The sequence below is a fragment of the Cyanistes caeruleus genome, chromosome 4 (assembly GCF_971803275.1).
Source record: "Cyanistes caeruleus chromosome 4, bCyaCae1.hap1.1, whole genome shotgun sequence".
Lineage (NCBI taxonomy): Eukaryota > Metazoa > Chordata > Aves > Passeriformes > Paridae > Cyanistes > Cyanistes caeruleus.
Window position 1 is genome coordinate 19,766,138 of NC_141704.1, and position 12,891 is coordinate 19,779,028.

At 35.9% G+C, this 12,891-nt stretch overlaps 1 protein-coding gene across 2 annotated transcripts in view; it reads right to left on the minus strand.

Annotated features, from left to right (window-relative positions):
- The window catches only part of MAPK11 (mitogen-activated protein kinase 11), a 30,795-nt gene that overhangs the window by 6,500 nt on the left and 11,404 nt on the right, over window positions 1–12,891 (minus strand). For both annotated transcript variants that reach the window (XM_086886937.1, XM_086886938.1), the window contains exons 2-9: window positions 10,694–10,823; window positions 9,750–9,808; window positions 8,551–8,662; window positions 6,299–6,328; window positions 5,958–6,005; window positions 3,513–3,627; window positions 3,318–3,389; window positions 1,662–1,741 (exon numbers count right to left, since the gene is read on the minus strand). In XM_086886937.1, the coding sequence (XP_086743063.1) occupies window positions 1,662–1,741; window positions 3,318–3,389; window positions 3,513–3,627; window positions 5,958–6,005; window positions 6,299–6,328; window positions 8,551–8,662; window positions 9,750–9,808; window positions 10,694–10,823 (646 nt within the window). The remainder of the gene's footprint in view (window positions 1–1,661; window positions 1,742–3,317; window positions 3,390–3,512; window positions 3,628–5,957; window positions 6,006–6,298; window positions 6,329–8,550; window positions 8,663–9,749; window positions 9,809–10,693; window positions 10,824–12,891) is intronic.

The following is a 12,891-nucleotide window of genomic DNA, read 5'->3' on the forward strand; positions in this document are numbered from 1 at the left end:
TCTTTAATCCTGTACTTATAACTGAAAATAGACTTGGCATTTCAGCAAATCTCTGACATTGCTGTTACAGGAATGTTAAAAAATTGTCCATGTCTGCAAGCTGCATTAAGAAATACTTAAACAGTAAGGCCAAACTACATGATAAAGAAGAACTAGAATGAAGAAACTCCCTTGCAGCTGGAAATTACTTCCAAGCAAGGTATGCCTTCTCCTTTGACATTGCTCCTCTAATCAGGTAGCAGCAGCCCAGAGATAACGTAGCAGGACTCTTGTTCATTAACCTGGCTTTTGTGTTCTGCCTGTGCTCTAAAGGTACAATTAGCCCAAATAAAATAGTTTCAGGATTCCTGTACCTCACTGAGGTATGCTCTGAAACACAAGAAATTAAAAGAACAAAGCACGTACTATTTCCAGTAAGTATTTAGGGTGTTACTCTCACAATCAAAGAGCTCACTAGTTGTGGGTAAATAACACATTTGTATACACCACTGTGAATGTGTTACAGGAAAACCTGCAGGATCTTAATAACACATGAAGGCTACAAAAGGACCTGTGAGACTATACAAAGATCTATGTTTGAGACAGCATGGTCTGAGATTTGTTGGTTGATGCAGTGCCTGGCAAAAGGATGGATGCTTAGCTAGCCTCCTGCCCCAGCCATTCCTAGGTGCTGGGTACCCAAAAACTGGGACTGTCTATTGGCCTGTGATGATGAGGTGTCATTATGCTTGGACCTTCCAGAACTAAAGGGTTGCTCTGGCTCTCCTACTGCTCCTGCTTACTTAACCTGCTAGAGTATTCATTAGCAAGATCAAAGGAAACCTGTCAATATATACACAAGCTGAGAAACAGCCATTAATATTAGTCTGAGGTGTATACAAAAGAGGTTTAAGAAAACAGCTGCAGCTCAGGAGGTATCTGTGTGCTGGTGTTTAGCTGAACTCTTACACTGTGCCTGTCACCTGTCTTTATCAAACAATACTACACCTCATTCCTCATCTGGCTATCCACAGTTACTCTTACAATGAATCTTTTAAGTGTCACTTTAGCAGAGAAATTAAGTGGAAATTGTTCATTTACTAGATGACTATTTTAAAGAAGGCACATGGAAAGTTAAAAAGCCCTCTCTCAACTACAAACATGAAGAAATTGGAACTCACACAAACATTTAGAGAGATGAATAAAATTATTTTCAAATTATGGATCTAAATAGAGCACTCATGCAGAACACATTATTTGCTTCAGATACATCACTGTCTAGAAGCCTTACAACAATGGAAAGCATAAAAATTACAGAGACTTCAGATTTAATAGCAACAATATAATGATCTAAGCTGAGCACTGGTTTGAATTTTTTTAATTATATGAATAATTTAATTATAAGCCATTTAAAAGATCATCAGGACTAATTTCTTAACTCTTCACAAAAACTGAGTACATGAGAAGAAGTATGAAAATTTATCCAGGTGACACTCAAGGCATCTGGATGCCTCCAAAAGCATATCTTTTGAATGGTGGCATTCTAGCAGCAAAACCCAGACATCATTTTAAGGTATTCATCTCCAAATCAGAGTGTCTGTGTAACAAAGGCAGTGATATACAATGCCAGTTAGAGAAAGAATGACAGGAAGTCAGTTAACTAGATGAAGTTGTGAACTCACATGTTCTGATGATATCTTCTTCAGAAGTTCTGAACTGGGTGTGCCCACAACTTCCATTATTCTTTTTAGTTGATCAATATCTGCATAATTTCAGGGAAATAAACAGCACACAGTCCTTCTGGGTTTAAACAATTAATGAGCTTCCATGCATTTAACTAAGACACTTAAAACCATTCAGCAAGACAATTCCACCATGGCTCATGGAAAGGTATCAATTCATACCTGCTTAAGCCTAGTCCTGGAGTACCAAACTCTCTAATGTACTATATTAACTTGTTAGGTATGTCAGCTGCATGAAGAATATTACTTTTCTGTCCTAGTTCCCAATTTAATATATTCTTAAGCTTAATCTTAATAGCATATTTATGTTTCAGTGATCTGAGGGATTTCTGAAGATCAGTCTAATATGATACACAGCTCATAGGCCTAGATTACTAATCTAAAGATTGGCAAGTGAAAAATTCTCATTTGGTACCTTTAAAAATTTGTTTTATATAGGTCTCAAGATTAAAAACTTTGAAAATATTAATTTTTCATTGTCATCTTGGACCTGTAAATTATATTACATTTTATAGAAACTCAAGATTATTTTACAGCTTTATTTAAATTGGTATCATCATATAGTTGTAGACAGTATTTTATAACAACAAAAATATCTTATTTCTTGCAAACTATGTATATTGATTTTCTAAAATACCACATATCATGTAATCAAACAGTCTGAGGACAGTCATCTCCCAGTGATTGTGCAGCTGGAGAATGCCTGTGGTTACAATAGAGTCCAATGATGCTGAACACAACAGAAAGGCCAGTGGGGAGACTTGGTCTCAGCACTCTTAAGATTATTTCAGGCAATTCTCATGTCATGATGCTTAGTATTAACAGAAGTGTTTGTTTTTTGAAGGGTTTCAGAGTAGCAGCAAATGTCAATATTCAATACAGAAGAATGTGCTTTTGTTTCTCATAATAAAAGCTTGATGCTGTTGTTTCTTCATTCCTTATTTTGTTTTTTTCTTCAGTTTTCTTTTATTATTTTACTGCTCTCCTCAGAAACATCTCTTTTTTGCTCCTGCCAGCACAGGAAATGCCAATGGAAATCCCTGATGCTCCATCAGGGACCACGGCACAGTGCTGCAGAAAAGGGCTTTGTTGCTCCTGTGGCATTTCTGGAACTACTGGCTTCTTTTAATATAACAGGACACAATAGACCTATTAATTCACTTATTATTTAAAAGTTAACTCATTTGCATTTTCTGGAAATTTCAGCCTAAAAGGAGTTCTCAAAAGGAGTGTTTTGTTAAAAAAATAGTACCTTTACTGAGCTTCAGTTTTAGCATATGTTATTTCAATAAGATCCACATATGGAAGAAATCTACCTTGTTGTAACTAAGTTATTATTTAAATACAGATACACAAAAGAATAAATGTAACTTTTTGTTGTTTAGGAACATCTGTTACTGGCTTTTATCCTACCAGTGGGTCTCACATTCTGTTGTCATTTTCACTGAACTGAAAGATTAGCAAATTGTTTATTCTTTTACAAGTTTGTTACCTCAAAACCATGTCCATAGAAACACTCAAGTCCTTAGGGGAAAAGAAGAGGAAGAATTAGAGAGTATTTTTTTAGTTGCACTTTAAGTTTTATATTAAGGATACAATCATTTCCTGGAAATAGAGCCTTTCCCTTCAATAGCTCTGCCATGATACATCCAACCGACCATATGTCAACTGCCAAAAAACAGAGACATAAATGTGCACAATGAATCAAAGAGATCCTTAAACACAGCTGCTCCTTGGTTTAAAAATATCACTACACCCAGCTGCAGCAAAACACAAGCCTTCACAGTTTACCTGTTTGATTGTAGTGCATCCAGTTTAACATAATTTCTGGAGCTCTGTACCATCTTGTTGCAACATATCCAGTCATTTCATCATCAGTTTGACGAGCTAAACCAAAGTCTAAAATCTACAGAATAAAATAAAATAATAATTAAAAAAAAAACCCTTTTACTTTTATTACAGGTCCTGATTTTCCCATTACTCATTTCTGAGTTTTCTGTAATCCCTTGCTATTGGTGAAGTAAAACATCAGCACTCTGCAGACGAGCTCATCTGCTCTCCCTGCTGTATCCGTGCAGCCTCTGGTGCTGCATAAAGATATTTCCACTGCAATTAACCTGGCATTTTGTTCTCCAAGGCAGACTTTATACTTTGCCTTGAGTTCAGTTTTCCACTCACATTCATTTACTAAGAATAAACTGTTGCTATAAAAAAATGAAATACTATAACAACTCGGAGTGTTTGTGTAAAATGCTAACAGCAAGTGCCAGTGGCCATTTAAGACCAAATAAACTGACCACAAATCTGCTGAATTTCTGTTGTCTAATTTTCTTAAGCATTTACTCAAATCACACATTATCCTGATGCTACTAGGAGAGAAACGGATATCCTGTCTAACAATGTAAATTTAAATCACACCCCATTTGTTTTCAGTAGAACTTGCCCACCAAAACAAACAAAGGAGCTCTGTTTATGTACACAGAGGCTTGACTGCAAAGTGCTCCCCTCCAGATGCTTTCCCTTGCTAAGTTTACATTGATGGGAAATTATTTCAACTGAACTTTCCCAGCTTGATTCTTTGCTTTCTGTTGTATTCTCTGGTTAGTCAATGTCCCACTAATTATGGACCCTTGCTCTAAGAGAGACTGCCTTGAAAGGGTACCATCTGAGCCTCAGTGTGTTAAGTCAGTCATCTGAGCTAGACAGCACTCTTCACATAGAAATGAGTAACATCATCGAGTATCTCCTCTGATGAGATCCAGGATTATTTATTAAGCTGATGGCTAATCCTTTTCATAGGGAATAAGAAAATTTCAAGAGTATAATTCAAAATTTCTCAGTTATAATCCAATTAAAAGATATAAAAAGCCTAAAGAAAAATATTAAGATATAAATAATTAAGATCTTTACTTCCAATATAGTTTAAAAGCATAATTTATTTCTTAAGTAAGGGAAGAAAAATGCATGAGCCAAACAAGAACAAATAATGGCACAAAACTCAAACACGAATGCCCTTATTTTTATAAAGATTTTGGCAATATTCATCCTTAACAGCTGATCCGTTCCATCAAATGTGGACATACACACACACTTTCCTTTTTTTTTTTTTTTTTTGGCTTCTATTTCCTTTTTGTTAGTACTTGGAAATATCTACTAGTTTGTCCTATTAAAAATAATTTGAGGAAGTAAAGCTATAAATATAAACAAAGCAGAGAGCAGTGTAACAAATGCTAGACTGGGAGGTGTACAGATTTCATAATAATAGAAAAAACCAGTCTCCTTTACTTACAGTACAAAAATACAGTACACATTTTAGAGTACATGATCAAAGACAGATGACCCACAAAATTTCACAGATGCTGAACATACATGCATGAAGACATTAAAGAGATAATAATGAAACTTGCTGAGCATCTGCAAGTGTCACTAAATCAAACAGGAACTACAGTTTCTCACCACAGATCCGCATTAGTGCAAGAACCTAACTGCACTACTCTTACTCATTATTGTGATTTTTTGCTGATCTTGAGATATTTGGAGTCTTTTCTTAAATCCCTTGCAGCTGGAATAAAGTGATTACATCAGAGTCTTAGAAACAGGAATAAAGATGTTTCTGGCTGTCATAGAAAAGTGTTTAACTTCTCATTCTTAAGCTTTAAGGCTTAGAAAGCTACAAGACATAATTTCCTTCAGAGTCTCATGCTTACTATGTAGTATCATATCACACAGACACACCACAAGATGCATTTATATAGATGTGTACAACAAAATTGCATTTGGGAAGCAAGGATTATAGAGTTCTTTCTGGTTGGTAGGGTTTTTTTTTGTTTGCTTCTCTTACTGCCTGTAACTGGTAATACTGGTATATATAATTTAATTTACCTTGTACGTTCTGTAGATACAAAAATGAAAATTGTTACAAGACTTCATCTATACATGGCAGATGCAGATACATATCACAGGTCAGACTCTCAAGATATACTCAGTTAAGTACTCACTCAGGGGCCAAACTATTATCTATGTACCATCTGTGGGGTACATAGGGATTTGGCAAAGATATTTTCATTCATATTAAATTAACATTTGGGAGAAAACACACGTTCACTGGAAATGGGCAAGTAGCAAACAGTTGAAATTAATGGAATGAGCCATAAGAAAGGTAACTAACATTTTCTTAGAAAACTGTCATCTTGAGAGTTTCTACAACACTCTTTGTTACAACAGCATGATACCCACCCTCAATTCACAGTCTTCATTTACAGCTAGGTTACTGGGCTTCAGGTCCTGTAGCAGAACACAGAGTTAGTCAAGTACTACTTCAACCTTTTAAAATATATTGTAACTATTTGTGTATATATATAATATAATATAATATAATATAATATAATATAATATAATATAATATAATATAATATAATATAATATAATATAATATAATATAATATAATATAATATAATATAATATAATATAATATAATATAATATAATATAATATAATATAATATAATATAATATAATATATATATAACAGAGGGGCACACTCCACTCATTTTCATTACCTCAAAGACTGAACTCACCCGATGGATGATTCCAGCTGAGTGAATATACTGTGAAACAAAACAAAACAAGGGTAAGATTTGAAGTTGGAGGCACAGGGAGGTTGAAGCCACTCGTCTTATTTTTTGCTTCTGAGACTGACTGTTCTATATACAGAAAGTACTTATGTCAAGCCATGTGTTCAGATCAGAGGTATGTCAAACTTCAAAACCTCCCTGTTTTGAATTTGGTTATTTCAAGAAAGGTAACAATGAAATCTAGATTCTACCATGAAAGGCAGCACTTACAGTGATTCTTCTGTATAAAGACTCTTACCATCTTGGAATTTGTTCTAGCCTTCCCTGGATGTCCATAGCCACTGTTCATTGGTCAGCTAGTGGCTAGTGAAACCAGTGGCCTAGGGAGCAGCATGGTTGACTCCTACATGCTGTAAGTCACCTTCCCATACTGTGAACACTGATGTGGGTGAAAGCAGCCACACCTGTTCTCTGGGACAGGTTAGTGACCAAAATACCACCTAAGCCACAGCATTACTTCAGGTCCACTTTCAAAGTGGTATTTCAGCAGCTATTTTATGTCTCTGTTATTCTACATAAAACATTTAAAATAAAAAATTGAGAACCGCTTACTCTGTCCTTGCCTATCATCCTCTAGTTAGGATTAACGGCAAGTTTATCTATGATCTTATCAACCAGCATGAGGAGGGCCTTGAAAACCTTCTATTCTCCAGAGGTGAATTCACCTCTTTTAGGAGAAGGGGTTATACACAGAACCTGTATAGCAACCGGGAAAACTCAAAGAGAACGCAAGGGCATTCTTTGTGTTCCATACCTAAGAACTGTTTATCAGAAGGCAGTGTCACCTCTCAATGTTTCTCACAGCAGCTGCAAGCAGCTGAATGAACAGGAAGCCAAAACACTGCTATCAACAGAAGGAGCTGCATCCCTGCTCTGCTGAGACAACCACAGCAGCCCCTCCTGGTGCCACCAAAGTCATACAGGAACAAATGTTCTTTGACTAATGAGACATGAGAATTTCATGAGAATTTCAATTCCAGAAGAGAGGAGCCACTAGCAACCCCTCCCCTTTGAAACAGAGCCAAAAATGCACCTGAGTGCATTTCTGAAATTAATATTCACTTAGAGCAGATTCTTACTATTATTTAGCTTTGACACAACTTAGACTTATATTCAAAACCACAAGCAGGATAATTAATGCCAGAATCCATCTTCCTAAATAAGCTATTAACTCACATAAATGAGACAAAGCAATTAAGGGCTCAGTTGTACAATTTTTATTCACTGCAATCTGTACCTTAAGTGACAGAACCTGCATGCATGAATAAGAATTACTGTCTGAGGCACAAGGTGACTTGCTGAAAATCATGTAATAAGTATATTTCAGAGTCAGTATTTACCATGGCTTGCTTTCAAACATATAATTATTTTTCATGCCTAAAATATCAATTACCGTTAAGTTAGCTAGTAAAAATGCTGACCTCTCTCTTTTCTGTTTGCTTATACCTCAAGAAAACCCATACTGGTCTAAGAAAAAGCTTAGCACCTAGTAATGGGAAGCATTACCTACACCTTCTGTTTATAGACACATGTTAAACATCAGCAAATTTACACATATTTTGATTCTTTTGGAGGAAAATTTTGATGTAGAGTCAATTGCCTGTGTTATTAAAGTGTATAAATTTTAACTGATACGATTAAAGGAAATAATGGCTTTACAGGCAGACTGAATCCTAAGTGATTGTGTGCAGCACTGTACACTGCTGGGATAAATTTCTACTTCCAGGCATTTCCCAAAGGACCCAACTAACTTGGTTATCTCTTCACCCATGTGACACTCTCTACAAAAATCAGGACTGGTTTTTCAAACTGACTCATGTCTTTCAAAGCCCGAATGTAAGTTACTTTCCGTTATTGTTCTTTATCCACTTCACATTCTAAAGTATTTTTGAGATATTATATAGCATGTTACTGTCCTGCAATAGGAACTGAAATAGACACTGATCAAAAAATTAACTTTCAAGGGGAGTATTCACATGTATTGTGCATGTAAACATTGGTAGGGTTGGGGGTTTATTTCTGGTTAGAAAAACTATCTGATAATTTCTGAAATGATTGCTACTATTCGCACACTTTTAAGACATAAAAAAAAATAATAAAAGTTTAAGTATGCTCATTGCAACCAACCAGTCCTTACAACATTTAGATTGCTGACTCATTACTACAACATTTAGGTTCTTGGACTCAGACTGTACCTTAAGACCTCGAAGTAACTGATAGATGAGAAACTGTATATGATCATCTGTTAACTTCTGGCACTTCACTATGTTATTCAGGTCAGCACCCATTAAATTTGTCACAAGATATCTGTGAAAATAAAGAAGTGAGGAAAAAAACAACACACAGTGGCAGAACATAAATTCTTTTCTAGAAGAGTATCCATACAGGCCATTTAGGTTCCTTTTTCCACTGTCTACTAACACATTTTATATCCTTTAAATCAGCGATGAGATCTAATAATGTAATCGCTGCTATGAAACTTCATATAATAAAAAAGAAAAATCCTTGCAGTATATTAGAAGCTTTTATCTCTGTTTTTTCCACACTACAGCAGTGATAAATGCAACATATATTTTGATGAAGAGGAAGCTTCATACAACATCAAAGGCACCAAAACTACAGGACCTGCAAGGCCCTGGAATATCTGATGATAGAGGGTAACATTAGAGTGGTAGAAATAAGAGTATTTTGTGTAACTTCCCTTTCTGTTCCCACTAGAAGTTTTATTTTTTGACAGATTTTGCAGAAATATTGATTCTTTTCCAAATACAGTGCTGGAACAAAAGTATGTATCTGTCATACCCAATTCCCATTTGTGTAATTTTGCCCTAGATTCAAAGGGGTTTGGTCACTAATTTCCATGGAGACAAAAACATGTTAATTACTATTTCTTCTGCTACAGTCTTTACTTAAGTGCTTACACAATTATGTAAATCAGAAGGAAATTAGCATAAATCATATGTTTGAGTCACATCAAAATATACCTGGTTTTAGGTTAGCCAGGACTCTAGCCTAAATTTACCTTGTCTCAGTTAACTAACAGAACACTTTCCTGCATTCCTGAACCCTGCCATCTGTGTATGAACAAATAATCTACAGGTCACAAACACACAACTGAACTGAAAAAGTTTTAAGTTCATTGCCATTTATGCAGCACTAAATAATTTACCATATACCTTTATAGTTCATTTAAATAATTTAAATTTTCATTAGACAAGCACAAAAATTAAGTCCATCTCTCTGCCTCCTCTTTTATAGGAAAGTTGCAAAAAGATTTTTACAAAGCTGACTGTGGCTGAAAGTCTTTTAAGAATGTATGTTCTTCCTTTTTAAAACAAGAATAGTATTTACTTACTTAGTAACTAGTCAGAATTATTTAAAAAAATTTACTTACACTTCGTTAAAGTTTTCTATTGATGTTGCAGGTGTAAAAACATCTAGCAGTCCTATAACCTGTAAAATGAAAGAAGGGGAAGGAAGTGACATTTTTACAAACCTGCAAAGCAACATGTAATTTGTATTGACAATGCTCAGCATTTTTGGGATGAAACTTACAAAAATATGACATATGGTCATACTGAAAACTGACATAGTAGGTGATCTATAAAGGTATCACAACAGCCATCTTAATCACAATCTTAATTACAAAGAGTAAAAAAAAAAATAGAGAGAAAAAGTAATGTTTCATTACAGAAAAACTGACACATGCCTTATACAATTGTTAGACTTTAGATTATGCATGCTTTCATGAGCTTTCTTGGTCTTTGTTAACTTTTTTATCCTTTCTCTGGGATACTTTTCAATCAATCATATTTTATTCAGGCTTAAGCAAGAGGAGGCTCCACTGAAAGCAATCATTTGCCACATAAACTCAGACCAGTACTCAGTTATGTGGGATCTGAAGGTCTACTGTCTTTCATTTAGCTATTACACTCTTGTCAATTTTAACAAGAGTAATCTGCCCTTAATTCTCAACAGAATCCACATTCAGTAAAAGCAGGTTTGAGGTGTGGGGTCTTTTTTTTTCCTGGGCTGATTTTTCAATGTGTTTCAACACTAGTAAATAGAATACTTTTATTGCTTTACTAGAGTATGGTGACTTGTTTTGAGTTCCATTAACCTCACCTTCAAGATTTAATTAGCTATTTTTAAAATAAAAATGCAGCCTGTTACTGAAAGTTTCTGAAGTCCAGTGACTTCACTACATCTAAGGTGGCTAGGTCCAGGTATCTTCAGTAGCTAGACAGTTGCACACACCTTTTGGAAAAACTGAAATTAAGCCTATATTGTAAACTTTTGTAATGGAAATCCAAAAGGAAGAACTCACTCTCCACTTACATTCTCATGCTTCATGTGCTTAAGCAACCGAAGCTCTCGGTAGGTCCTCCGGGCATGGATAAGTGATTGAAAAGGTCTTGAAAGCTTTTTCACTGCCACCTTCTGTCTTGTTTTGGTATCATAAGCTGAGCTGGAAGAGGGAAAGAAAAAGCCAACATTGATGGCATGTTCTACAGCAAAGCTCTTAACCAGTTCACAGAAGGAACATACACTCTCCTGAGGGCTCTTACCCCTTCCTTTACCCTCTTTCACCTTCTACTCAGGGACTGCAACCAGGGAGCTAGTCAGAAGTAACTCCCAAGTATTCAAACACAGGTCCTTTGTTTCCCATCTAGCAAATTACTAACGCTTATGGCACAGTTCAGGACTCATCCCCAGGCAATCCTTTCCCCAAATGGCAGGAAAAGTAACCAGACAATTAGCTCCATTCATGCAGCTCCAGCCTCCAGCTCCAAGGCAAGACTTGTAGGGAATATGGGGATTCAAAATGAAGTTTGTTTTTACTGAGCAAATTGGAACCTTTACTAATTGGAGGAACACTGCCTTTGAATCTATGAATATTAATTATTATGTAACCATTAGCTTGATAGATGATTGTCCCCAAACTGGTATCAAGCTAGGATGATGACATAACCATGGCCATGCCTTTCCCAACAAGTAAAGAATGGGCATGTCTTGTACTCCACCCCACATATCCACAGCATATGCTTAACATCCCACACGTAGAGGAGCCATGCTGAAGGGGACACTAAAAATACAAGTCAGTATTTGCAAGCAAGGGAAGACCCACTCTTTTTTGGGCATTAGAAAGACAAGCAGAAGCCACAGATAAATGTAACACAGGGATAAAAGTGATCCCTTTTATCATGTAGTTCATGACACTACATAGTACAATTACAAAAAGGTTCTGTTTGTTACCTACTCTTAGGAAAAAAAAAAAATTATTTCAGTTGTTACTCTTACCTATTAAGTGTGTTCCATTAAAATACCTGGTTTTTAGAAGTTTTTAACGAGTTTAAACAGTGGATAACATTATGTGTTCTTGCTAGAGAGCACTAGCAAATCAAGAGCCTTCCCACACACTTATCTTCATTTTTGGAGTTACAAACACAAAAATTAAACAACATGAAAAATGCATAGAGTAGAATGCCAATGGTCAGCAGTCACATCAAATGCTATTAACTTTTTCTGCACAGTGTTTTAAACACTCCCATAAATCGTAGAGCACATCTGCTAGAGACAAAAAACATTGATGGTGCCTGGAGTAGCTTCCAAACTAATACACTGAGCCTACAGTCAGCTCCAAACAGGTGGACTCTGACACACATTTGGTGCTATGATAAAGTCATGAAGAGCCAAGTGAAGAGCAAAGCCTCTATCTGCAGGACAAGATGGTGTTTCTAATCAGAAGAAACAAAGCAAACAATTAACAAATGTGGAGGAAGAACAGTGGCATCCAAAATGTGATTGTCCTAAAGTTAACCCAGCCTCTATGAGGCCAATCCAGAATTTCATAAAGACAGAATTGAAGCAAGTAGATTTAATCAAAAAGCTTCCTGCAGGCTCTATGGAAGGAGGGAGTCACTCATGAGATAAATGACATAGATAAGCAGATTACTTAGCTAGTTTTTTGTAAGCACAGAAGCTGATCTTCTGGCAAGTTTTAAAGGTGAAGAGTGCTGTGGTTTTGCAAAGCACCTCCAAAAGGGCATTTCCTGAGCAGAAGAAAGAATGCATAGGAAGGAGAAGACTGGTATGACTCTGATGAGTGGATGGAAGGGGTACAACAGAGAAACTTGTTCCAACAGTGGGGCAGGACAGAGTTATTTCAGGATATGAGGATGCTTAATTACATAGATCAGCTCAAGGAACAAATGGTATGAGAAGAACTGACAACAGAAATATCTTAAATTTCATATGACCAGCTACAAGGACAACATGAAGGTTGCACAAATAAATCTAAAGAAATTAAAAGGAAGCCAGTGCTTAGCTTCTAATATAACAAAGATTAGATGTAATTGTCCTGTGTTTAGTCATGGGCAACAAAACCACTGGAGAACACTGCCAAGTCTCACAAATGCACACTGTCTTTCCAATTCTTGGGTTAAAGGAAACGTTTATCCAGGTAAATAATAACATCACTCAAAACCGCAGTTTTCTTAACATCTCAGCTTTTCTGGTAATTCACAAGCCTTCCC